Source organism: Mya arenaria, chromosome 11 (assembly GCF_026914265.1).
Source record: "Mya arenaria isolate MELC-2E11 chromosome 11, ASM2691426v1".
NCBI classification, from domain to species: domain Eukaryota; kingdom Metazoa; phylum Mollusca; class Bivalvia; order Myida; family Myidae; genus Mya; species Mya arenaria.
Window position 1 is genome coordinate 53,035,040 of NC_069132.1, and position 27,242 is coordinate 53,062,281.

The 27,242-nt window shown below is 36.3% G+C and overlaps 1 protein-coding gene and 1 non-coding gene across 2 annotated transcripts; both read left to right on the plus strand.

The window, feature by feature from the left end:
- Positions 1-3,384: 3,384 nt before the first annotated feature.
- Positions 3,385-26,011, plus strand: LOC128208616 (uncharacterized). The gene is made up of 17 exons (XM_052912163.1): positions 3,385-3,792; positions 4,952-5,013; positions 9,190-9,313; positions 10,021-10,095; positions 12,406-12,494; positions 12,779-12,852; positions 15,295-15,389; positions 16,007-16,146; positions 18,900-19,038; positions 20,095-20,242; positions 20,401-20,450; positions 20,624-20,687; positions 21,142-21,179; positions 21,394-21,813; positions 21,968-22,012; positions 25,023-25,112; positions 25,716-26,011. The coding sequence occupies exons 1-17, from the start codon at positions 3,385-3,387 to the stop codon at positions 25,815-25,817; spliced, it is 2,163 nt and encodes a 720-aa protein (XP_052768123.1). The 3' UTR covers positions 25,818-26,011.
- Trnai-aau (transfer RNA isoleucine (anticodon AAU)) lies at positions 18,466-18,539 on the plus strand. The gene has a single exon. It is a non-coding gene; the product is annotated as a tRNA-Ile (tRNA).
- Positions 26,012-27,242: the final 1,231 nt, after the last annotated feature.

The window sequence follows — 27,242 nt, forward strand, 5'->3', positions numbered from 1 at the left end:
CCACAAAACCATGCATTTGTTACTTCAAGCCAACTTATCAACACCGAGTTCGAAACTGCTGAAACCATTGACACCAAAACTGAAACTGGTTTGGTATCAACAAAAACGCCCTTAAATTACATGAAATTGTTAAATTGGCAATATTGTATGTAATAATGAGACAAAGTTCCGTATGATAATGACTCAAATATCTTTTTGATAATGAGTGGAGGTTCTGTATGATAATAGTTCTATTTGACAATGCGACAAAGTTCTGTTTGATAATGAGTGGAAGTTCTGTATGATAATGAGACAAAGTTCTGTATAAAATGGAGTCAAAGTTTTGTATGACAATGAGACAAAGTTATGTATGATGATGAGTCGAAGTTCTGTATGACAATGAGACAAAGTTTTGTATGATTATGAGACAAAGTTCTGTATGAGATTGAGGCAAAGTACTGTATGACAATGAGACAAAGTTATGTATGATGGTAAGACAAAGTTATGTATGATAATGAGACAAGGTTCTGTATGAGATTGAGGCAAAGTACTGTATGACAATGAGACAAAGTTATGTATGATGATAAGACAAAGGTATGTATGATAATGAGACAAGGTTCTGTATGATTATGAGACAAAGTTCTGTATGATATTGAGGCAAAGTTCTATATGACAATGAGACAAAGTTATGTATGATGATGATGAGACAAAGTTATGTATGAAACCAAGTTCTGTAGTTTGCAAAACTTTGGGTCCCTTTCGCTGTTTTATAACAATGAATCTCGTACAATTTAATATAAGTTTATAATAACCACTACAAGTCAGCTAGTTGTGGGTTGAAGAGGAAAAGACATGTTAACCCACAAAAACTGCACCTGCAATAAGTCGAATATCAAGTAGCCAAGAAGTGCTGGAAAATGCATCATTTCATCCCAAAAAGCCCACCCCTTGTAAGCCCCACCAATGATGACTTGTTTGGAGACGGCCCTGAAATATCATAAATATTTTAAACAACCACTAGCTTTTAAGCTCGGAAAAAAATTCGAAGTTTTAAGCAATTATCTGATGACAAATATTGATGCCCAAATTAATGTTATTTTTTCAGTTAAATGCAATTTTATGTTTAACTTAATTGATTTAAGTGATAAAAAACAACAACAAATGCTTTGTAATATTGACCTTTTTATCTGGCGAATTCGTGGCCACGTGGTCATTAATTGAGAAAAAAGGATAAATGCTTAAAGTTGTTCACAAATCATAAGTATATATTTTTTATTTTTTTAAACATTAATGTCAAATGAGTTAAACATGATAAGGCATTTAAATTACAATTTCCTTTCGCATTAAGCTATTATATTATACTTCTTTAAACCTACAACAACTTTTAAGCTCAGAAAGAATGTCCCAAGTTATTAGCTTTAATATTATTAATGTGGTTGTTGGCGTCGTTCAAAACTTTTGATGAGCACAATAAAAAAAGTCTAAACGGTACTTGTGCATTGACTTGACACCCTACAATGGCGATACGCCTCATTCGGGCCGCCCTTAAGATGTAGGGCCCCAGTTTCAATAATGGATTTTATTCGTAACTTCAAAAATCTTGAATCTATATAAACTTCACAAATACAAAAAGCATTGCTATTTCTGATTTCCTCAACTTTGTGTTTATTTTTATAGGCTGAAGTTCAATTCATTCAAATATGTCGCAATTTAATGAAACTATGATACTATTAAGAACATTTTAATTTACGAATAAAATCACTTGGATCTTTATTGACCCGTCCCGCCCACCCCCTGGCCGGACCAAGATGTGTGATTATTTTTTTTTATTCAACAGCTCATGTTGCTATTAGGCATTTAGAAATAAGTCTTAACTTAATCAAATAAATATACGTTGCTGATCAGAATATATAGTTTATAAGAAATGTATGCCTTTAATTTATATGAATTGTAGTATATGTTTAGTCACGTGACATAAATATATTTATATCTCACCTCCTACATAAATGACGCTATCCGATCGATAGAGCGATCACGTGGAGGGGGTAAATAATCGATACACCCTTTGTATTTTTTACACCACAAATGAGAAAAACAAAATGAACAGAACTGTACAACGGTTAATAATTAAAACATATTCGGTTAGATAGCATATGAACGTGAAGTTAACGATTTTAATGAGATTGACGTCCTAGCGGCCTAGCGGCAGGAAGTTAGCGCCATGTAGCGGCGTAAAGTTAGCGTCCTTGCGGCGTGAAGTTAGCGGCAAAGCTGCCTAGCGGCATGAAGTTAGCGGCCTGGCGGCCTGGCGGCCTAGCGGCGTAAAGTTATTGGCCGAGATTCTTTTTCGAAGCAGCTGTTCATGCGTTTTCTTGGAAAATAATGGTAAATCAATGTTTTTTATTCATACATTAAAATCCTGAGGCGATTATCAACAATTCTCTAAAAAGTCGATCAACCAGTTCAGCGTCCGCTTGAACACCAAGGGACCGGCGAAAATACCTCGAGCCTAGAAAAACTCGAGCCAAGCAGGAAATCTTAGCTTTAGTTTAAAGAGATCGGTTCTTTACATCCAGTTCGAGCAAACGAGGTTTTCGAGCCAAGTGAGTTCGAGCTAACGGGGTCGACTGTACTACATATATATGTATTTAGAGGAAACTATATTAGACTTTACATACTGTCATTAAATGAATCAATTCAATACAGACAATTAATTGAGGTGATTAAAATTCCTCCTTTTTCCTGACGGTAAAAATTGCGCTCCTTGAAAAAGTTTTTTTTCTGTATGATTTTCGTAAAAGTTCAGATGCCTGGTCATTGGGTCATCGAAGGGCACTATAATATGGTAGCATTTCTGTTGAACTGAAAAACTTTCGAGTTTACAAGTTCGAACATAGCATAATATCTAATAAATTGATTTAATTAACAAACCAATATAAATCCAACTTATTGCGGATACGTCGAAACTGTCTTGATAAAAAGTTGTTCTCACTTCGACTTCGGGCTATAATGCATTGTATCCTAATAATCGACTGTTTGAAGCTGTCATGCCGGTCGCTGTACGAGTTGTTCACGCAATTTGACGTTTCCCCAAATCTCAATAGCTGTCTCCAAGGCAGTTTTATTGACAAATGTTATTCAAGATTTTTATTTATCATTTATTTTATATCGTTCGTTAGTTAACCTTATTTTCGGACGAAGGATGGAGCTCTTTAATTTACATAAAAAGAGGTTTGTAAGATCTAAGCAAATAACCTTATAAAGTGTTGTATTTAAGCGTATTAGTGCATAATTAATGTGTTATCTTTAGAGGGTATCTTTATCAAGTTAACGTAGAACGGAATTAACAAATATAGCAGTATTAATAGGTTAATTAACTGAAAACAAAGCGGAAGTGACGTAACTATGGACGATGTGGAGGAGAGAGTCCGATACGAGGAAGAAGAATTCACGACCATCCATCGGAAGATGGTCCGCACTCACAGCACCACGCGCCGGAAGAAGGCAAAGGACGCCGCCGACGGAAAGGGAAACAAGAGCTCCCAACCGGAAACCAAGCTGAGTCCATTCATTATTGGCGCCAAGGCGCGCGACACTCACTATGCGGCCGGCACACCGCCGCTCTCCCGGAAGTCTGACCGTGTTCAGAAGCTCGTGCAAGAGACGCTTAACGAGTACAAGGGCAAAGAACTCCCACAGAAGTCGAAGAACCCGGTGTTTTTCGGGGCCCTAGACTCCGACGAAGAGGAGGAGCAGGAAGTCACGCTAAAAACACGGCACACCAGGAAGTGGAGCTTTACAGCCGGAAATAAGGTAGTTAATATAAGCTTAATTTTACGTCGTTTTTTCAGTGATTGAAGATGATTTGAGAAGCGTGGGGTTTGATTTGTGATTATGAAATATTTAGCAAATTTTCCCAGTGGCTGTCGCTCTAATGCAAATTAAGATACGAATACCCTTAATTTATATACTTGTTTAATTCTTATATACCATTTATATTTTATATACATGTATAGAATGCCTACTAATATTTATGACTATGAGCACTTTTCTGTACGCTTAAATGATGTTTCTTAAATGTTTGCCATAGTCATGGGGTAATCATTGGTTGACAGGATTTTGTTCAATGTTGAGTTGATGGCAATTGAAATCACTTACTTAGATTAAGCAAATTATTTGTGTTTTAAAAGGTGCAGAGTCCATGTTTATAGTTTTAAACTACTGTTTTGCATCAACAATGCAAATAGAATGACATTTTAAGTTGTAGCTCTGAAGATAACGAAATATCAAGAAGAGAAATATTTTCCATTTTATTTCAAGATAAAAATGTTTTTGATTATTCAAGTTCAGATAACAGGGTACCCAATTCAACTCTAGCACTCGGATTCTCCAATTGTATGATACGTCTGAAGTATTGTTTGATAAACAAAGAGGTATAAACTCGATTGACAACAACTATCTTAATATCAGCCCAAAACAATACTGAAGAAGAAATTCAGATACTTTATATATCGTTATCTCAAAAATAAATTGTATTGAAGTGAAATAAAAGAGACTGAATCATGTTAAAATGTTTGTTTCGATCATTCGTTTCGTTTTTACAAGCGCTTTTTTTTGCGTTGTGTTAGATTTTTCCCAATTGAAAAAAAATGATGTAGTTAAACATCTGCTTCCGAATAGAAATATGATGACTGATTACGAAAGGTATTAACCTCAAATCTATGAGTTCCGTTTAAAGATTATTTTTTGTGGACTTCATGGACTTGTGGATTTACGTAACTTCAGAACAGACTAGAACACTGGATTTATTTTTAACTAAAACGAGCCGATATTTAGTGCATGGCTGTGTTTAAATATAGGAAAAGAGCGTTTACCAGTTGATGGATACTCAAACTTTCGTTCGACTATAACAAGCAATGCATCGATATATGAACGTGCACGGAAACTAAAGGCTGCATTTATGATCCAACAGGGCGTTGCGCGGTTCCGGAAGCTGGTGGAGTTCGTCATCCTTGCGCGGCACATCTTCACATGGTAAGCCAGAACTTAATTACCATCTACTCTTACTATCTAATCATTGTCCGGTTAGCGCTGTGGTTAGCGCACTCGCTTCTCACCTAGGCGTCCCGGGCGGGTTCGATTCCCGGCCTGGGCGCATGCGAGTTTGGTATGTGGTCACCAAGCCGGACAAGTGTGTTTCCTCCGGGTACTCCCATTTCCTCCCATAGCACATTACCACTCTCTGGCGTAAACTTATACCAACGAGATTAATATAATGATGTTACACAATCGTTGTAAAACAAATAAGTTTAATCTAAACTAAACTATCTAATCGTGTAAAATATCTACTAAGTATGAGATAATCTTTTTGCGCTTAAAAATGCGTTTTCAGCGTTATTTATTGCTCGAAGCACTTGCGAAGCATACACAATCAAATAAACAAAGCGTATTATTTGTTAGTATTACCCATGCAAAGGTAATAATTCTTTCTTTCTAAAATACAATATGGTTTTGGCCTCTGATGTATTTTACGTATGTTTATGTGTCATTAAAGGAACTCGTTCACGTTTTCATTAAAGTGTCTCGTTTACTTTTTCAACAAAGGGTCTCGTTCGTGTTTTCATTAAAAGGACTTGTTCACGTTTTCATTAAAAGGACTCGTTCACGTTTTCATTAAAAGGACTCGTTCACGTTTACATTTAAAGGACTCGTTCACGTTTACATTTAAAAGACTAGTTCACGTTTACATTTAAAAGGACTCGTTCACGTTTTCATTAAAAGGACTTGTTCACGTTTTCATTAAAAGGAATCGTTCATGTTTTCATTTAAAGGACTCGTTCACGTTTACATTTAAAAGACTAGTTCACGTTTTTATTAAAAGGACTCGTTCACGTTTTCATTAAAAGGACTTGTTCACGTTTTCATTAAAAGGACTCGTTCACGTTTTCATTAAAAGGACTCGTTCACGTTTACATTTAAAGGACTCGTTCACGTTTTCATTTAAAGGACTCGTTCACGTTTACATTTAAAAGACTAGTTCACGTTTTCATTAAAAGGACTCGTTCACGTTTTCATTTAAGGGAATCGTTCACGCTTTAAATTAAGGGACTCTTTCACGCTTTAATTAAAGGGATTCGTTTACGTTTTCATTCAGGGGACACGTTCACGCTTTCATTCAGGGAACTCGTCCATGTTTACATTCAAGGGACTCGTTCACGTTTTCATTCAGGGAACTCGTTTACGTTTTCATCCAGGGGACTCGTTCACATTTTCATTCAAGGGACTCGTTCACGTTTTCATCCAGGGGACTCGTTCACGTTTACATTCAAGGGACTCGTTCACGTTTACATTCAAGAGACTCGTTCACGTTTTCATTCAGGGAACTCGTTCACGTTTTCATTCAGGAGACTCGTTCACGTTTTCATTCAAGGGACTCGTTTACGTTTACATTCAAGGGACTCGTTCACGTTTACATTCAAGGGACTCGTTCACGTTTTCATTCAGGAGACTCGTTCACGTTTTCATTCAAGGGACTCGTTCACGTTTTCATTTAAGGGACTCGTTCACGTTTTCATTCAAGGGACTCGTTTACGTTTACATTCAAGGGACTCGTTCACGTTTTCATTCAGGGAACTCGTTCACTTTTACATTCAAGGGACTCGTTCACGTTTTCATTCAGGAGACTCGTTCACGTTTTCATTCAAGGGACTCGTTTACGTTTTCATTCAAGGGACTCGTTCACGTTTACATTCAAGGGACTCTTTTACGTTTTCATTTAAGGGACTCGTTTACGTTTTAATTCACGGGACTCGTTCACGTTTTCAATCAGGGGACTCGTTCACGTTTTCAATCAGGGGACTCGTTCACGTTTTCATTAAAGGGACTTTCAGCGTTTTCATTCAAGGGACTCTCTCACGTTTTCATTCAAGGGACTCTCTCACGTTTTCATTCAAGAGATTCACGTTTTCATTCAAGAAACTCATACACATTTTTTTTATTAAAGAGACTTGTTCACCTTTTCATTTAAGGAATGATTGGCGATTAGTTAGTCTTATATTTTTTTTTGCTAAGGTTTGACACCCGTTTCAACATATATCATACATGTGGGCGTACTACAGAATTTCATTTGAACCTTGTCTAGTACATAATTATTGCCAAATCACCAAACCTCACAGCCGTACAATAAAAATAGGTTCAAGAAGTGTGTCAGTAAACAAATATATATGTAAATCAAATATTTGTTTATCATTACTTTAAGATAAATGTTTTGCCTTTCAAGCAGACAAAACATTGTTTCCTGTTAAGCTATATAGTCATTTGCTTTGCAAAACGAGCCACTTTTAGCAAAAATAACACATACATATTTTTATTCGGTAACAAAATATATTGCATCATTACATAAAGAAAATGCATAATCATTGAATCTACCTCTGGAGAAAACAACCTTAGTTTTTGACATTTTAATAGTTAAACTCCACTGCAAACAATTGTTTTCTTATTACGTATTATCTATAAATCTGTAGCTGATACATACAATACAGTAGTATTGTCAGCATAAAGTTGTACAAACAACTTTTAAAAAATCGATAAATCTGTAATCATTTTCATGATTATAAGTAACAATGCGATATACAATTAAGCTATTCAGAAAAATATTGATGCAAATCATTAACATCGAATGAAAATAGTAAAGGAGATACGATCTCCCCTTGTTGAAAGCCAGCACAAGAAGAAGAAAAATGGACATTGTTTAATTACCTTTTACAAATTTATATAAACATTTTATAGTTTAAATTTCATGGGCACGAGATACAAGATTTTTTTAAAATGGTGTTTAGAAAAAAAAATGTGTTTTTATCTATTCACAAATCAAAAACTTATTTTGTTTTGATCATTAAAGTGACACTCTTTTTAAAAATCAATACATACACAAAACATCAATTATGAGTGATAAACCTTAAACGTTTTACTAAATAATGCATTTATGGAAAATTTTAATAACCGACAACCTTGTATCTAATAAGTTTTAACTGAAAACGCAAAAATATTCAATGAATTTTAACATATTTATGATATATTGTGATCTACTATCGTCTCATATACAGTAAATATACAGTGTTTTCAGCACCTTTCTTTTGAATTCAACTCGTATATCCTTAAGTGATGAAACGATTATCGAGAATAATCGATTAATCGTCGCTGTCAATGCTATGTCGCCGACAATCGATAGTGGTTGTCTAAAATCATGTCGCTAATGCTACTTTCGGTATCTACCTTTTTCGTTTTGTTTTTTGGTAAAAGTTGAGTAAATGTCAATATTTTCTTCCGGTAAATTCCTGTTAAGTTTATTTTAATTAGTATGATCACTCTCTTATACAACTGCGGTGAATATTAACACTTTTGCTTAACAATTTACAAGCTCTCCCAAAATTACAAATGGTTTTTAAGTGTTTATATATTTCATAACACCTTCATAAATAACCTGTCTCTATGATGAAGTGGGTCCGGTCTTACCTGCAAATACCGGGGATCTCGGCTCGATGCATTCTGTATTTGAAACCTTTTTGGTACCGTTTGTAATTAACTAATTTACTTTTTTGTGAAAGATATATTAAAATATAGATTTAATGAATTGTTTAATATAACAGGTTATTGAATGTTAAGCTGGTTAATAAATATTTAATACGCTTTTACAAGTATAAAATGCTAAGGTAACTTGCTTGATGCGGTGTGCATCATTTTGCAATTGATGTGCACTTATAAAGTATGTGTTGTGTTGTTATGTGTTTTTGTTAAGTTATTTAAGACAGAAAAGGTAATGGAAAGTACTGTTGCAAAAAGCATGACTATAGCATCACACGTACTCATTCCAGGTTAAACCATTTAAATGATCATGATGACAGTTTTATAAAGAATGTATTCCTTACTGATAGTACAATGTATGAACTACGATTATTGTCCGATAGTAAATCGAAATGCTTGGTCCGATACGATTCGATTATCGATAGCAAATGGAGTCCGATTTTCAAACACTACTATCCTTTATAAGAACCATTGTTTTTGACATTTATTTATCTTTTATGGTATATTCAAACAATTGTATTAATTGTGGTAAATCTTATTTGGGTCTTTAAACGCATTTGAGTCAAGCATAATACTGTATGAGCTATTGTTGTATAAACCTCATATGTGTAAAAATGTTTTCTCCAGTCGGCGATCAGTGAGCCTGAGCCGGCGGGACAGTATCCTGTTTTTCCTGGACAGACAGACGGACGAACACGTGGACGGAGAGCAGCCCAAGTTTGACGTCAATGCCTTCAAGTCGCTCGGACAGGTAATGTATATGGCGATGTTTTGTTTATGATACAGTTGTGAACTCTACTGTAATTATGCAATTTAAACTGTCATTTGTAATGAAAATAAAAGGCCAATGCATCTTGGTCAATGATTACGAACAGTCACAAGTCTGAGGCTAGAATCAGACTTGGAAAATCATTTTTATTTAGGAACACAAACTCATCTTTGTTCCATATATTTTACCAATTCTATGTAAATAAAGATGAAACTACCAAATAAAAAATAATTTACAACACAGTTTACCATCAGTGAACTGATAAAAGGAAAGTCACAATGAAATGAGGATGTAACGTTTAAGAGTAACTATCCCGGACAGCGAATGTACAATGCCCTCTACATTCCATATAGCGGGATTTGATATCGAATGCATATTCGTGTTATTTAGTTTATACTTATTTCTTTCACTCATCTGTGTCGGGAGTTGAAATAAATCACTCGTGAGTCCGTTTCATGGGTAGAAACCGTTTCTGATGTCCATTTTGACAAGCCATGACAACGATCGAACACGCAACCACAAGGTTAGAGGCGGAAACATATTTCACTAGACCACACTCACCATTATACATTTACTCAGTCGCAGTCTTATAACAGCACCCTGATACAATTTAAGTTTATCTTCTTGAAATAGTTTTAGATAATTGTCTTTAGATAATTGTCCAAACTCTTTTCTGTGAAATTCTTCAGAAAACGAAGATGGCGAGCGTTCGGTCGTGCCTGGATATACCTCCCCCGCAGCGGACAGACGCGCAAATCAACCACGTACGTACACTTGTGATGAACGTTACAGATTTTAGTATGTAATTTCAAAATCGTGGCTTGATGTGACCTAGTGACATGCCATTTATTATGTGTAAGTGTACATACTACAGTGTGTGTAAACCACGTAAAAAATTGCGTCATACATGCCACGTCGGAAGGCAAAACTTTGCTTAAAATGAAGACTTTTCAAAAATAACTTTTCGTTTAATACACCATTTTAAATGAAACAAAGGGCAGTCTATGCCGCTTAAAATGCCCCGTATTTGTTTTATTTCCGAAATTTGATGAGTTCATTAGTTTCATCAAACACTTCGATAAACCTGTTTCCAAAATAATCCTTTGACAGTGCTCCGTCAGACGGCCGAATTATGAAAAGGTTTGTCGAAGTGTTTTAACTAAACTCTCAATCAAATTCTGGTAAAAGACCGAATGTGCGGCTCCGTAAGCGACTTACACTGCGCTATGTTTTATTAAAAATGGTGAAGAAATATTGAAGTTATCTTTATTTAAAGTCATTTTTTCATATCAAAATATTGCCTTCCGACGCAGCATATATGACACAATTTATCACGTAGTATACGCACACTGTACTAACAATCTAAGATATTTTTAGTGGTGTGCATTATATAACAAAACATCATTAACTGGGCCAGCCACGGTTTCATATCGTCCGCTCTACTTGATTAAATCAATAACAGTTGATTGCTCATTTTCTGAAACAAATGTATTTACAAACGTGTGGAATACTGTCTTCTCATTCGACAAAACATACTGTTGACCACTCTTCCGCTCAACCTGATTAAAATCAATAACAGTTGACTTCTAATTTACTGAAACAAATGTACGGAAAACTTGTTACATACTGTTTCTCATTCTTGCTTAGTTACTGTCAACACAGTTTTTCTTATTAACAATAACAATTAGTGACAAACAAATTGTAATGTTGGACGATCGGCCATATTTTATAATCGATTATAATTATACTCGATTTATAATGAACAGCAATAATCGATCATCGAATATGAAATTAACGAATGTGTTTTTTCTCAGCATTCATGTTTTTCATTATCTACTTTATCGTATATATTTCATAATTGGCTCATCATGTTAAAGCTGTACTCTCACAGATTTACCATTTTTACAACTTTTTTTATTTTTTTGTCTTGGAAAGAGCAAATTTTTGCGTTAATATCTGCAAACCAATGATAAAATATTGCTGACAAAAAATGAGATTGTAGATTTTTATATTTCCGTTCGAAAATTACCGTTTTATGGCTTAAACCGTTACTAACGGTTTAAGAAATATGCATAAAACATCAATTTTTAAACTTAAATATAAAAATCTGCGATCTGATTTTTTTGTCAGCAGTCTTATATAACTGCCTTCCATTGATTTTCGCAAAAAATGGCTTGTTTCAAGACAAAAAAAATAAAAAAATAACAAAACGTTCAATCTGTGAGAGTGCAGCTTTAAAAGACAGAATCATTTAATTAAAAAGTGAGCTATATTTTGTACGTCCATAGCACTAATTTGGTTAAATTATGTAATAACTCAACAATTGTTTTTTCATTTAATAATAAATAACTTCATGTTTTTGATGTTCTTGAATTTCTTGAACACAACCAGTCATTGTTTTAGTGTGGAAACTTGGTATTTTGAAGGAACATGCCAACATGGGGTCATATGTTATGGTACATTTGTATGATCATATTTGTGCAGAGCACATGTCATGTAAGGCCAAAAAAAATGTTTATTTAGGGTAACCTTCACAAAATTTCTAGGTAGGGTAGATAGGGATTTTTATTATTTTTTTTTCAAAATCTGTCGTAAGTTCAGAGTGTTTTCTTGCACATGGCAGTCTTTCCTACATTAATGTCATTGCCTGACTTTGTTTTATCATATAAACAATAATTCTGATTAAAATCTGCATTTATCCGCCTTTCGTAACTCTCTATTCGCTAACGAATATTTTTTTGCTCAGAAACGGAAAAAAATTAGTTTTTTATGGGTAGGGTCGGGTTACCCGAAACGGACATATTTTTTTAGACCTAATACAAAATTAGTCTTACTATTACACGTTACACATGTGTATTAATTTCATTTAAAGAAAAACAATGAAATGAATGATAAACATCGATTATAGATGATCATAATTGATTATCGCTGATGATGGGCGACCATCAAAGATCAATCGTTTGTATTCGAAAATCGCAACATCACTAGTAGTAACAACTGGACAGCTTTGCTATATGGCCAATTAAACTGATGATTTCAGATAGATTGAACTTATATGTCTGTCTTCTTTACAGATGGTGCACACGATGCGCGGGTTCAGCAAGTTTTCCAACTACCCACAGGCTGTACAGACGGGCCTCTGTAAACGGGGATGGTACGCCAAGTAAGGGCTAAGTTCGACACATTTTATGTGGTATATACATGTAACTATATGTCTGGGCTTCCACGCGGGCCTCTTTATGCCGGGGTGATATACAAAGTAAGGCCTCAATGAGTCAAAATATCATGTGTCGGGACCCAGAAACAATTATTTATGTTTAAATAATTTCTGATGCAGTAAAAAAAGAGATATGAAAACATAGAGTAGGTGGGGAAACCGGAAGCAAACATGTTTGTCTTAACGGATATTTTTAACATTTACTTTTAAATGTGTTACTATCTCCGCAGATTTGAGAGTACCCGGGTGATCGTGAAGGAGGGATGTAAAGCCGAGTTCTACTATCTCATACTCTCCGGTGTTGGTGAGTGACACCCATACTCTTCCATATACATACTCTTCCGTACCCTTACATTTTTCCGTAACCATACTCTTCCGTACCCATGCTCTGCCGTTCTCTTACTCTTTCGTACCAATACTCTTAAATACCAATACTCTTCCGTTCACAAACTCTGCCGTACCCATACTCTTCCGTACCCTAACTCTTCCATAACCATACTCTTCCGTACCCTAACTTTTCCATACCAATATTCTTCCATACCCAAACCCTTCCATACCCTAACTCTTCCATAACCATACTCTTCCGTACCCATACTCTTCCATAACCATACTCATCCGTACCCATACTCTTCCATAACCATACTCATCCGTACCCATACTCTTCCATAACCATACTCATCCGTACCCATACTCATCCATGACCATACTCATCCGTACCCATACTCTTTCATACCCATACTCATCCGTACCCATACTCTTCCATAACCATACTCATTCGTACACATACTCTTCCATACCCATACTCTTCCGTACCCATACTCTTCCGTACCCATACTCTTCCATGACCATACTCTTCCATACCCATACTCATCCGTACCCATACTCATCCGAACCCATACTCATCCGTACCCATACTCTTCCATAACCATACTCATCCGTACCCATACTCTTCCATAACCATACTCATCCGTACCCATACTCATCCATGACCATACTCATCCGTACCCATACTCTTCCATACCCATACTCTTCCATAACCATACTCATCCGTACCCATACTCTTCCATACCCATACTCTTCCGTACCCATACTCTTCCATGACCATACTCATCCGTACCCATACTCATCCGTACCCATACTCTTCCGTACCCATACTCTTCCATAACCATACTCTTCCGTACCCATACTCTTCCATGACCATACTCTTCCATACCCATACTCATCCGTACCCATACTCTTCCGTACCCATAGTCTTCCATGACCATACTCTTCCATACCCATACTCATCCGTACCCATACTCTTCCATAACCATACTCATCCGAACCCATACTCATCCGTACCCATACTCTTCCATAACCATACTCATCCATGACCATACTCATCCGTACCCATACTCTTCCATAACCATACTCTTCCGTACCCATACTCTTCCATGACCATACTCTTCCATACCCATACTCATCCGTACCCATACTCATCCGAACCCATACTCATCCGTACCCATACTCTTCCATAACCATACTCATCCGTACCCATACTCTTCCATACCCATACTCTTCCGTACCCATACTCTTCCATGACCATACTCATCCGTACCCATACTCATCCGTACCCATACTCTTCCGTACCCATACTCTTCCATAACCATACTCTTCCGTACCCATACTCTTCCATGACCATACTCTTCCATACCCATACTCATCCGTACCCATACTCTTCCGTACCCATACTCTTCCATGACCATACTCTTCCATACACATACTCATCCGTACCCATACTCTTCCGTACCCATACTCTTCCGTACCCATACTCTTCCGTACCCATACTCATCCGTACCCATACTCTTCCGTACCCATACTCTTCCGTACCCGTACTCTTCCGTACCCATACTCTTCCGTACCCATACTCTTCCGTACCCATACTCATCCGTACCCATACTCTTCCGTACCCATACTCTTCCGTACCCATACTCTTCCGTACCCATACTCTTCCGTACCCATACTCTTCCGTACCCATACTCTTCCGTACCCATACTCATCCGTACCCATACTCTTCCGTACCCATACTCTTCCGTACCCATACTCTTCCGTACCCATACTCTTCCGTACCCATACTCTCCCATACCCTTACCCCTCCGTACCCATATACTCTGTCATACCCATATCCTTCCGTGCCCTTACTGTTCCGTACCCATACTCTTCCGTACCCATACTCTTCCGTACCCATACTCTTCCGTACCCATACTCTTCCGTACCCATACTCTTCCGTACCCATACTCTTCCGTACCCATACTCTCCCGTACCCTTACCCCTCCGTACCCATATACTCTGTCATACCCATATCCTTCCGTGCCCTTACTGTTCCGTACCAATACTCTTCCGTATCCATACTCCTCCGTACCCTTGCTCTTCCGTACCCATGCTCCTCGTGCCCATTTTCTTCCATACCCTTGCTCTTCCGTACCCATAGTCTTTCGTACCCATTACTTTATACACACCTGATGAATGTCATATATTACGACCGTTAATATATAGTGTTCTACTATGACCGTTCTACTGTAGCTTATCACATTTTTAACGATTTTAAATGAAGTTTTAATGTTTGCCAATGTTTTCCTTGCATACTCTTGTTCTAAAATGCAGCATGTTTTTCGTCAGTGGGAAAACAATTTTACCTTTATCATAAAACCTATCGAGTGTTTCACTACATGTGTTGATGAACACAATTTGATGTTCCAAATTTCAGCGGTGTACCGGGATATTACCACCGAGGTTGACGAAACGAACACAGCCGAAAACAAGATGGTCGCTTCGTATCTGAAACCCGGGGACGCTCTAGGGGTAATAGTGTTATTATAATTTGTATTTAAAAATTTATTCAGTTTCTCGGGCTTTCGGTTTATAGGATACACAATTCAAACGTAACGTTAACATGATTATAATTGTGTTTGTTTCATGATTAATTGCATTAACATAATTGATCACGTGACATAAAGTAAAACATTACTAAATAAATAAATTGAAAAACGTAACCAATGTATATAAATAAAAGAGAGAAAAAACATTCAGTAGGGTCGTGCATGCATGAAGACAAAGGTTATAAATCGGAACGCTTTCGGCTTTCATCCAAAAAAAGCGCATTCGCGCACCCGAGGGAGCCTGTACCGATTCCGATCTTCTGGTTGCTCGGACGCCGAGGGTACGCATCCTTCGTTTGACCTGGGGCGTAAATAGGACGACGGTTTTACGCGTTTGTTCTCTTAAACGTACATGCGCACACCCGGTAGACGGCACGGACATGTTCCGTTCTGGAGGTGGCTTTTGTCCTCTTTTGAATTTTCCGAGCTTCCCGGGGATGGCCGATGAGTTACAATTGTAATATGAATATACAAAAACTGTTAACTTAAACACGTCTGAGACCAAATATTGACAGTGTTTAACATTGTATTTTGTTACAGGAACGCGAAATCCTGACGGGCCAGGAGCGGCCGGCGACGGTGGTTTGCAAAGAGCCGGTGGAGGTGCTAGGACTAGATCGGGACTCTTTATTAGAAATATTTAACGCTGCAGGCGGACTGGGGTCTATAGAATTTCTCAGGTATAATTAAGGGCTGGTTTAAACATATTTATTTCATTTCAAATACACAAGTGACAACATATTTTACATTCTAAATATATAATTTGATCGGAACCTAAAAGCTTATAAAGTCAAAGTGGGAGATGGAGACTATCGCAGTTTTTTTGCTTTCAAATGCGTATAAGAAGGGACACGTTTCTCTTACACGAGACGGCCATTTAAATGCGCACATTACAGGTAAATGCATTTTTTTTTTACTTTTATGATCAAAACAAAAAAGGCACATGAGTGAAGTACAGATATAGCCACAAATTCTCCAGTTAAATAAGAGCCTAAATATCGCTAAAATGTTTTATCTGTACCGAAATGAAATGTTTTTTTTTTATCATAAAAGTCAAATACTTTGAACATGAAAATGCATTAAAATTAGAAAATAATAATAATGATTTGGCACCAACTTATACTATTGTGCGCCTTTAAAGTGACACTCTTATTCAAAATCAATACATAACCAAGTATAACAAACATAAATTTTGAGTGATAAACTTTTAACTACTTACTAAATAATGCATTGATGGAAAATATTCATTACTGATAACAAGATTGTAATCGTGTATTTAATAGCTGAAAACGCAAACATATTAAATGATTGGTGAGTGCTAAAAGGTTTAACGTGATCAACTATCGTCTCATATGGTAGAAATGTCGTGTTTTCTGCACCATTCTTTCAAATTAAACTCGGTATCCTTCATCAGAACTATTGTTTTCGACATATTTTCATCCTTTTGGTATATTTGTATAAAAAGTGGTAAATAGTGCGCCTTTAAAGTGGCTTTGCTCATAACCACTCTTATTAAGATGCATTAATTTAATTTGTTTTACTAGCCATAATATTAATATTTGTTTTGGTAACAATTGGCTTCCCTGTCATTAAAACATTCCATACACAACACAAATTTAAGCTTTACCTGCCAGACAAGTTTGTTATTGGAGTTAAAATGTTAATATAAAAAAGGCGGAAAGCAACGCACACATCATAAATATTCCTGAAACATTGTAACGAGAACATAAAACACTCATAACTACCTGTTATCATGGACAGGAAAAAATAAGTTCCATTTTAAGTTCAGTTTTAAGTCTGGGGGCTGTTTCAAGTTGTAGCTTCAGAAATCTTAAATCTGTAAAAGCAACATATTGATTTTTTCTCAACTTTGTGTTCATCTGTAAAACTGGCTAAAGTTCAGTTCATTCAAATACGTAGCAAAATAATGAAACTATGACACTATACAGTCGAAACGCTCTACATCGAACTCTGTTATCTCGATGTTCTGGTTATGTCGAACTGATTTTAATATTTTGGGTTTAGTTAAATATCTTTTACAGCTCGGTTATATCGAATGTTCGTTATCTCGATGTGCTGCCGACGTTCCTACGACTTCGATATAGCGATTTTTGGGTGTATATTTACTGAATCGGTCCCCAGTTCATTTTAAGAATAAGTCTATTTCCCTTAACTTACTATGACGCGCACGCATATTCTTCGAATACTGGATATTTTTTTGGTAAGGATGTGCAAATTTACACAGGGGCAGGGTGCGTTGTTATGCCACACCCCTATGACCACGCCCCGCCAAAATGAATATAACTTTGTTCAGAGTCTTCATTAAAGCAAAATATTGCCTTCCGACGTAGCATTTATATTATAACGTAATTTATCACGTGGTCTGCAAATTAAATAGTACCATGTTTCATAGTCAGTTGGTAAAAAAATAAAATATGTAACTTATATAAGTGGTAAAACTCTATACAGAATACTTAAACACCAATCTCCAATGATGACAATTATACGTACTTACATAAAACATAATAAAATAGAAAAGCCTACCTACCTAGCTTACCCTTACCAAACCTTTGTTATTATTGTTTTGCCTTACGTATAGGCATGCAACCATGTAACATGACCAAGTAATTCATTAGTACTCGTAAGAGCTAATTAATTTGTGATCACGTTGGTACACAATAAAAAATATATTTTATGTCCCTCTCTTTCCACCAAAGTTGATAACCTGTTTGACACCAATCGTAACTACTCGGCCATCTCCGGTAAGCCCCGAAAGCAATCGGCTCGAAAGATATACAATACATGAAATAGAATAGAATAAAGGTTGTTACAATTATTATGCTATTTATTATGCATGGTTAAACAGAATATTAACAAAATTATAATCTTATCCAAGGCAATTCTTTTATAAACCAATATAATATATTATTATGGTCGATGAAGAGTTAAGTACAGTAGAAATGATATTTGTACTATCTTTTCTGCCCCGGTAGACACAAGGCCGGTTAGCTCAGTCGGTTAGAGCGTCGTGCTAATAACGCGAATGTCGTGGGTTCGACCCCCACACTGGCCAGATGTTTTTTTTGATTTTCTTTTTCTGAAAATGACATTATATTGCTTAATTATTGCATAATCACGCCAATATAAATTCAGTGCTAATTTTTCATCCATTTTTTTCTTAAAATGGGGGCCGGAGGCAACATATTTAGATGACTGTTTCACCGTTGAATATGCTCTTTTTTATTGCATAGACAAACCATGGATGAAACTTTAGCAATTAATTTAAAGTCTCCTTATTTTAACTGTATAAATAAAAAAAATCATATACTCAATTCGTGTTCATGTATAACAAAACAATCGGTCGAAGGTGGAGGCTGATATCAAATGGTTAGAATAGGTTGGTTATATTGGCGTATTTAACATTTATTCGCAGAGGTATTCCCGAGTTGTCTGACTTCCCACTGGAGCTGCTGAAGACCTACCACTTTTCCATGGCCGTCCATAACTACCGCCGGGGAGCCGTCGTCGTCAAGAATACCAACGATTCCGAATGGGTCTACATCGTCAGATCTGTAAGTCGTTACAATAGCAGTCACACTTTAGATTTAGGCTTCTAGCTTCTTGGCAATACCGATCGTTAATGTCAAGGTTTTAATATCGTTCTGGGTGTAAACTGCGTTTCAATTAAATAATCGTTAGAATATTAACCGTATACATTTGAACCCCGTTAGGTCGAACTCGCTTGGCTCGAATTTATCGTTGGCTCGAACTGAATGTAATGGCCCGATTTCTTAACACTGAACGTAAGCATTCCCGCTTAGCTCGAATTTTCCGAGTCTCAAGGTATTTTCGCCGGTCCCTGGAAGTTCGAGCCAACGTAGTTCCCCCCCCCCCCCAAAAAAAAAAAAAACAAAAAAAACAACAACAACAACAACAACAAAAACACACAAAAAACCCATAAAACAAAACCAAAATAAAAAATAAAAAATAAATAAATAAATAAACGGAGCTACGCATGGCAAGTTACGATCTTAATTGACACATGGCACAGTGGTCTGATTGTTCAGTCACACCCGTAAAAATACGGACATGATCTGCTATAAATGCCTTTACAATAGCTTTAATTGAAACGCCCAACCCAGGTTACACCACTGGAAGTTTACGATCTTAAGCCTTACGATTATTATAGAAACGGGTCCCATCTACATCTGTGAGTCGTTACCTGCGAACATGTCAGTCATGGTCTGTAGGCCTTCAGTGAATCTTATGATACTCATTCAACCTCGCTGCTTAAAGCTGTGCTTGCAAGGTCATTTATAGTCTGAATTTACGTTAGAGTGGGCGCAAATTTGGTTGGGGGAGGGGGATGAACTTTTGAAGGAGTGAAAACAACAAAAACCGAAAAATGGTTTGTTTGTATGACGATAGAAAGGGTGAATAAAAGTGAAAAGTGTATCATATTCTTATTTTTACTCAGATATTGACGTAAGGGGGAGGGAGGGTGGTCACAGTGTGCCCGGCTTCCCTACTTGCTCTTCAATCCGCTAGATAAGTGGTCTTTTAGTTTGAAATGAAAGTAATATATGCGGGTTGGTTTAAACATGACTTTGAAACCATTTGTGTTACAGGGATCATGTCAGGTGTATAAGGCGATCAAGGACGCTAGGAAGGAGCGGCGACAGATGCCAGACAGTCGCCCGGCTTCCGGTCTCCCCCGGAAGAAGGAGCGTGTAGGCAGCGGGCTCGTCCTGCCAAATATACACAAACTTAAACAGGGTAACATTATTTCCATTCTGATCAAAAATTATTTAAAACCTTTTGTAATTTAACAAGTGTGTACTTTCTTTGCTTTAAACTATGTAGCTTGCATAATTACCATATTTATTTTGTTTGGACGTACTGTGATTATCTTCTTCATTTTTATGTTATTTCAGATGTTTTAAAGTGTGCCTCGTTGGCCGATGTTGATGAAATTTCCTCGAAGGTATATATTTTGTGTTTTATGTAAATAACTTAAATAACTAAAACCTAGAAATCACCTTTAAACTACCGAAGCGAAATGTAAGGGTTAAATTTTACAGACACAAAATCCAAGACGGTTTAACTATGTATACATATATCATATTAAAATCCTTTTTTATAATAAAACAGAAGAAGAAAAGGGGCCAGCACCCTGGTTTGGAACGCTCCCACACTCTGACACTACCCTCTCTTTCCCCAGGTATGCGCTACTTCACTCTTAAATTACTCTCCCTTACGCCATGTAGCTTGTCAAAATCAAAGCACTGTATGGATGTATTGTATATGGGCAAAACATGTCGTAAATAGCACAATATTGTTCGTTTAGATTCATTATAATCGAATTTGATATATCATATTATATATTCTTTTGTTTTTTCACAGTCTGTTTTGATTTTCGTAAGCTAGATAAGGTTCAGATCACAAATCGAATACATTTTATCATATTTTATACAATTAAGAATGATCCTTTACTTCAAATTTATAGTTTGCATGTTGTGAATGAAGATACATGTTGGTTAAACAGCCGTTATATTATTTTCCTTTTTTAGAACGAAATAAAAAGACTATTAGAATTTCAAGAAATGAGTTATTTGTATTCGATTCTAAATTACTTTAAAGGTCTTCAAACACTAACAAGCGTATGTTTATTTCAGGAAATGCTTGCTTGGTGCATAGAAAGAATTCTTTTAAGGTAAGTGTTGTTGACTTTTTTAATAAATACATGTATGTGTCACGGTAGTAAATTTGATAGTCCGGTTTCCACTATTTGTTTTATAAAAATGTGAAAACAAATAAATTAGAACGAAATATTTTTGGATGAAAATGTTTTGATGTAATCATAGTTAAGATCAAATTTTTTGTTTGTAAATATCAGAAATATTAAAACAAAATACTTATTTTTTCAGACCCCAAATATCGCAACCACTAATATAAGACGAGGGTCTAAGGAGTTATCGCCCCGTCAGGTGAAGAAATTAACATCTGAAAACATAAAACTATCGAAGGGTCATCGTGAAAATACTCCAGACATTTTAAGACTATCACGAAATGACTCTATAATGTGCGAAACGCCAGAGCCAGTAAATCATACTAAGAAAGTTCGGTCTCAAAGTCCTTCCTCCGAATCAATGATTCACATAAAACTGAAGAAAGAAAGTGTGTCTTCGGGAAACGAGTCAGTGTTTTCACATCGGAAACAATCGAATGCATCCGATTCAGACAATCAAAAGTCGCATTCTGATTGGTCAGGGAGTGATTCTCCGCGAGATACGATTGGTTCTACTTTCTACGTACGCCTCGGAACTGTGATGGAAAAGGGAGTTTTTGTAAGTTGTTTTATTATGCAGTATTTCCGATATTTTTTCATGAAGTGGTTTATATATTTGCGTTCACTGTTTTACAATATTAAAAACGTAGCGGAAAACGATGATAATGACGTTGTCTTCAATGACCTCACACTGTAATATATTGCCTTTTCAGGGACTACACCAGCTGATTTATGAAGACATGCCAAATTTAAGTCTGGTATGTATGACTTAACTTTAAATGATATTCAAGTGCATAAACATGAACGACCCAACAATGTAATGATTATTGAATATGTCTAAATGACTTTTGATATAGTATAATACTAATTAATTCGGTGTTGGGGGGGGGGCGTTGACAGTGTTGCCCATATAATTTAATGTCTTAATGACTCTTTGACATAGAATACCACTTTAGTCGGTGCAAGGGGTTTCAATAGTGTACCCCACATCATTGAATATGTCGTAATGACTCTTGGACATAGAATACGGCTTAAGTCGGTGCAAGGGGTGTCAATAGTGTATCCCATATCATTGAATGTGTCGTAATGACTCTTGGACATAGAATACGGCTTAAGTCGGTTGAAGGGATGTCAATAGTGTATCACATATCATTGAATGTGTCGTAATGAATCTTGGACATAGAATACCGCTTAAGTCGGTTGAAGGGGTTTCAATAGTGTATCCCATATCATTGAATGTGTCTTAATGACTCTTGGACATAGAATACCGCTTAAGTCGGTTGAAGGGGTTTCAATAGTGTATCACATATCATTGAATGTGTCGTAATGACTCTTGGACATAGAATACGGCTTAAGTCGGTTGAAGGGGTTTCAATAGTGTATCACATATCATTGAATGTGTCTTAATGACTCTTGGACATAGCATACCGCTTAAGTCGGTTGAAGGGGTTTCAATAGTGTATCCCATATCATTGAATGTGTCTTAATGACTCTTGGACATAGAATACCGCTTAAGTCGGTTGAAGGGGTTTCAATAGTGTATCATATATCATTGAATGTGTCTTAATGACTCTTGGACATAGAATACCGCTTCAGTCGGTTGAAGGGGTTTCAATAGTGTATCACATATCATTGAATGTGTCTTAATGACTCTTGGACATAGAATACCGCTTAAGTCGGTTGAAGGGGTTTCAATAGTGTATCACATATCATTGAATGTGTCTTAATGACTCTTGGACATAGAATACCGCGTCGGTTGAAGGGGTTTCAATAGTGTATCACATATCATTGAATGTGTCTTAATGACTCTTGGACATAGAATACCGCTTAAGTCGGTTGAAGGGGTTTCAATAGTGTATCACATATCATTGAATGTGTCTTAATGACTCTTGGACATAGAATACGGCTTAAGTCGGTGCAAGGGGTTTCAACAGTGTATCACATATCATTGAATGTGTCTTAATGACTCTTGGACATAGAATACCGCTTAAGTCGGTTGAAGGGGTTTCAATAGTGTATCACATATCATTGAATGTGTCTTAATGACTCTTGGACATAGAATACCGCTTAAGTCGGTTGAAGGGATGTCAATAGTGTATCCCATATCATTGAATGTGTCTTAATGAATCTTGGACATAGAATACGGCTTAAGTCGGTTGAAGGAGTTTCAATAGTGTATCACATATCATTGAATGTGTCGTAATGAATCTTGGACATAGAATACCGCTTAAGTCGGTGCAAGGAGTTTCAATAGTGTATCACATATCATTGAATGTGTCGTAATGACTCTTGGACATAGAATACCGCTTTAGTCGGTGCAAGGGGTGTGAATAGTGTATCCCATATCATTGAATATGTCGTAATGACTCTTGGACATAGAATACCGCTTAGTCGGTTGAAGGGGTTTCAATAGTGTATCACATATCATTGAATGTGTCGTAATGACTCTTACACATAGAATACCGCTTAAGTCGGTGCAAGGAGTTTCAATAGTGTATCCCATATCATTGAATGTGTCGTAATGACTCTTGGACATAGAATACCGCTTAGGTCGGTGCAAGGAGTTTCATTAGTGTACCCCACATCATTGAATATGTCGTAATGACTCTTGGACATAGAATACCGCTTAAGTCGGTTGAAGGGGTTTCAATAGTGTATCACATATCATTGAATGTGTCGTAATGACTCTTGGACATAGAATACCGCTTAAGTCGGTGCAAGGGGTTTCAATAGTGTATCACATATCATTGAATGTGTCGTAATGACTTTTGGACATAGAATACCGCTTAAGTCGTTGCAAGGAGTTTCAATAGTGTATCACATATCATTGAATGTGTCGTAATGACTCTTGGACATAGAATACCGCTTAAGTCGGTTGAAGGGGTTTCAATAGTGTATCACATATCATTGAATGTGTCGTAATGACTCTTGGACATAGAATACCTCTTAAGTCGGTGCAAGGAGTTTCAATAGTGTACCCCACATCATTGAATGTGTCGTAATGACTCTTGGACATAGAATACCGCTTAAGTCGGTGCAAGGGGTTTCAATAGTGTATCACATATCATTGAATGTGTCGTAATGACTCTTGGACATAGAATACCTCTTAAGTCGGTGCAAGGGGTTTCAATAGTGTACCCCACATCATTGAATGTGTCGTAATGACTCTTGGACATAGAATACCGCTTAAGTCGGTGCAAGGGGTTTCAATAGTGTACCCCACATCATTGAATATGTCGTAATGACTCTTGGACATAGAATACCGCTTAAGTCGGTGCATGGGATGTCAATAGTGTATCACATATCATTGAATGTGTCGTAATGACTCTTGGACATAGAATACGGCTTAAGTCGGTTGAAGGGGTTTCAATAGTGTATCACATATCATTGAATGTGTCGTAATGACTCTTGGACATAGAATACCGCTTAAGTCGGTTGAAGGGGTTTCAATAGTGTATCCCATATCATTGAATGTGTCTTAATGACTCTTGGACATAGAATACGGCTTAAGTCGGTTGAAGGGATGTCAATAGTGTATCACATATCATTGAATGTGTCGTAATGACTCTTGGACATAGAATACCGCTTAGGTCGGCGCAAGGGGTGTCAGTAGTGTATCCCATATCATTGAATATATCTTAATGGCACTTGAACAAATAATACGGCTTAAGCCATATCTCATTTTCAGAATATACTTATTCTGTAAAACTTGCACTCAAATCAATGTTTAAGGTGTCAAAAAGAACATCTTCGTTTTATTTATTTCAGGTGAGCCACGGGGCAGAGTGTGTGTTGATATCAAAACAGTTCTTGAAGGACCATCTTACGAAGGATATAGCCAACAGACTTCGAATGAAGGTATACGTTTTCATGAAAGCATGTTTTCTATACTTTATGTTATTTTATGTATTCTCACAACCAGCAATCTATATCGTTTAGGTCTAGATTAGTCTAGTTAAAACTTTTATTTCAACGATAGTGAAACAAGTTACATGTATTACAAAATGTACATTATATTAACCACTGCGTTAGCATTATGTTACTCGAGAATGTGATCTTGTGCTGAAAGGAAATTGTAATGTAGATTGGGTAATATTTATTTAATCGACTTATTGTTCACAAACCAAGGCCGATAATTTTATTCTGATATTTGATTAAATCGATGCTTTGGCCATAATGATATCCCTGAAAAAGTAGATAGTAAATAGATCTCTATAGCCTCTGGATTTCATTTATATACACTCTTTATTTAAATGTTTTTACTTCTACTTTTTAGTTAGCTGTATTAAATTTCAATTATTCCAGCTGCACAGAGTTTAAGTTAAAAACAAAATAAAGCTTAGTTACACAGCATCCATGGTCACGTGATTTGCATGGTGCAAGTGATTACTGTACTGTAAGGGAAGTAACCCTTCTAGGAGTTTGTCTTGGTAAACTGCATTTTCTTAATATCTTTTTCAGTTGTCTCCCTATCCCAGCTCGGGCCAACTCCGTAACGCAGTTGATGATCAGCTAAATTGGGAAAATTACAGAGAGAGGGTCATTACCGATGTCCTGAAATAACAGCACGTTGTGAAAAAAGCAACCATGAGTCATAATTGCATTGCTTATGCTTTAATAAATGCAAATTAGATGAACTCGCAAGTCAACTGAAAACGTTTTATAATTTCATACTGACAAGTTCAACGAAATGGGAAACATGGCGTACGTTTCGATCTACTTATAATACCTTGTAAACGTCAACTCAGCACCCAATTCCATTCCTTTCGGAAAACAACTTTGTTTTACGTTTTGAATTTTGGTCGTGTATATCACTAGCTATGATTTTCTGATTTTATTTATTTTTTATTCCAAAAACAAAAAGTATAACTCCAGTCAAAAAAATCGGATATTAGAAACGTTCTTCTGTATTGAAAAATATTTTCTTTATATTCTATTCTCAGAGAATATATATAGACAGTTCAAAGTGAATACTTATAAACAAAATAGGTTTCAGTAAAAAGAAATTAGTTTTTTGGCATGGTAAATTTTAGTTTGGAATTAAATGATTATTCTTGGGGCTTTACTTTGTTTTGATAATTTCTTTCTGAAAATCATGTGCCAGTGCCGTTGTTGAAAACTCTTGAGCGGCGTAGACTATTCTTAAAGAGAGACATACAGTTGTTGGCAGTGTTTTTCTTATTATCATTACCTTTTAACCATTTGTTTTTGTCTAAAGCAGTACTCGCAAATAACTTGCAGGAATTGATAGATAATCGAAGCATATATGGCAATGCGAATTTGTGCACTTTGCAAGAATCATAACTATACAGCAAATTGTTGCAATGTTATCGCCCCTTTTTATTTTAATTTACTGTCAACTAAATTGGTCCAACCAATTACAAAAGAAAATAGTCAAAGGAAGTAATTGTGACTTAGAACTATTTTAGATGGTAATGTTAGCGTGTACACAGCACAAGAACTATAACTATTGGTCTCATTGTTGCAGATTTACCTCCCTTTGTTCATGAAATTTTCTTATTCAGACATGCTCCGTGTAGGAAAGACATCAGATTTTGAAAGCGACGTTTCGAAAACACCATTTTTATGTTTCATCAATTTAAGGTGTTATACATATTTTAAAGGGACTAAGCACCAGATAATACCAATGGATAAAACGAAGATCGCCAACAACCTACATAAAATTGATATCGTTGTACACAACGCATTGAATATAACTTTCTTATGTATCACATCGCTTACGACACATGTATCTTTCGAAGTTTTTGCGTATTTTTCTAATTCGAAATTTACTGGGTTTGTCTACCACGTTAATTCCAGTAAATTTAATAATAGCGTCGGAATATGTATCGGTACTAATCATGCTAAATATACACACCATAAACAGGGAAACCGTTATTCGCTATTTTTAAACGGTTAAACTCAGCTGAAACAGCGACAAAATATTATTTTTGCCATGAAAAATGATTTATTATCACCTTCATACTT

Bases quoted from the DNA above. Each gene is read 5' to 3' on its own strand.
- LOC128208616 (XM_052912163.1), top strand. From the start codon at position 3,385: ATGGACGATGTGGAGGAGAGAGTCCGATACGAGGAAGAAGAATTCACG. The intron at 15,390-16,006 runs GTAATAGTGTTA...ATTTTGTTACAG, and splicing joins AACCCGGGGACGCTCTAGGG to GAACGCGAAATCCTGACGGG. The intron at 21,180-21,393 runs GTAAGTGTTGTT...TTATTTTTTCAG, and splicing joins ATAGAAAGAATTCTTTTAAG to ACCCCAAATATCGCAACCAC.